Consider the following 832-nt stretch of genomic DNA (forward strand, 5'->3'; position numbering starts at 1 on the left):
TACTTAGTTTTATACACAGCATGTGACATACCCATATCCATGAGTTGCTGCTGCAGCATAGACCTGTTCTTTCCAGGTACACTGTTGGACCGGTTGATCATGGGTCCTCCCATTGGACCAGAGCGACCCATGCCAGGATGTCCTGGTCCACCCACAGGGCTGCCGCTGGCCCTCGGCATCCCCCAGTCCCCTGGCGCTGACATAGGAGGCCGCTGAGGCATTCCCATACCTCTGCCCATCCCTCCTGATCAACACAGAACATAAACATAGAGTGTAAGTTTGCTAATGAGCTTAGCAACATTGTGAATATTGGACCAAAAGCTTCTTAGTTATCCGTAGTTATGTTTTGTTGGTATTAGTGTTGTATTGCGTGCCTCTGCCCAACTCGGGACAAATAAAGTTATTGATGGATATCCCCATAATGTCTACTGTGCAGGACCCAAGTCATCATAGAAAGCCAGGCTGTCTTGGTCATGCTAAGAAGTAAGTGTTTAAGTTACTTGTTGGATTGCCCCGTGGTGGACACACACCCATGCCCCCTGGAAAGCCATTCGGAACGAGACCAGGTCGGATCGGAGCGTCCATCTTCTCCTGTTTCACCAATGAGGGACAGGGGACATTCCGTCTCCCGGCCAGGCCACCTCCTACTGCTACCTCTCCACCCATGGGCTTTGCATCCATGGACAAGGCTCTCTGATAGGCACTACGCTGAGCTGGAGGCATTGGGCCTCTCTCGCCATCTGAAACACACACAAATCAAACTTTTGGTTAGTAACTGACAGCCTATATGCCAAGGTAGCTATGACCAGTGTGTGTGTGTGTCTTAGTATTG

General features: G+C 50.4%; 1 protein-coding gene across 1 annotated transcript; it reads right to left on the reverse strand.

The window, feature by feature from the left end:
• Positions 1-31: 31 nt before the first annotated feature.
• Positions 32-723, reverse strand: LOC121940723 (egg case collagen-like; the record flags this gene model as incomplete). Its single annotated transcript, XM_042483425.1, has 2 exons — positions 501-723; positions 32-244 (listed from the first exon to the last, which is right to left on the reverse strand). Coding segments are annotated over exons 1-2 (436 nt in total), but the record flags the coding sequence as incomplete, so codon positions are not given.
• Between the last annotated feature and the right edge of the window lie 109 nt (positions 724-832).

Source organism: Plectropomus leopardus, unplaced genomic scaffold (assembly GCF_008729295.1).
Source record: "Plectropomus leopardus isolate mb unplaced genomic scaffold, YSFRI_Pleo_2.0 unplaced_scaffold93169, whole genome shotgun sequence".
In the NCBI taxonomy this organism is placed as follows: Eukaryota; Metazoa; Chordata; class Actinopteri; order Perciformes; family Serranidae; genus Plectropomus; species Plectropomus leopardus.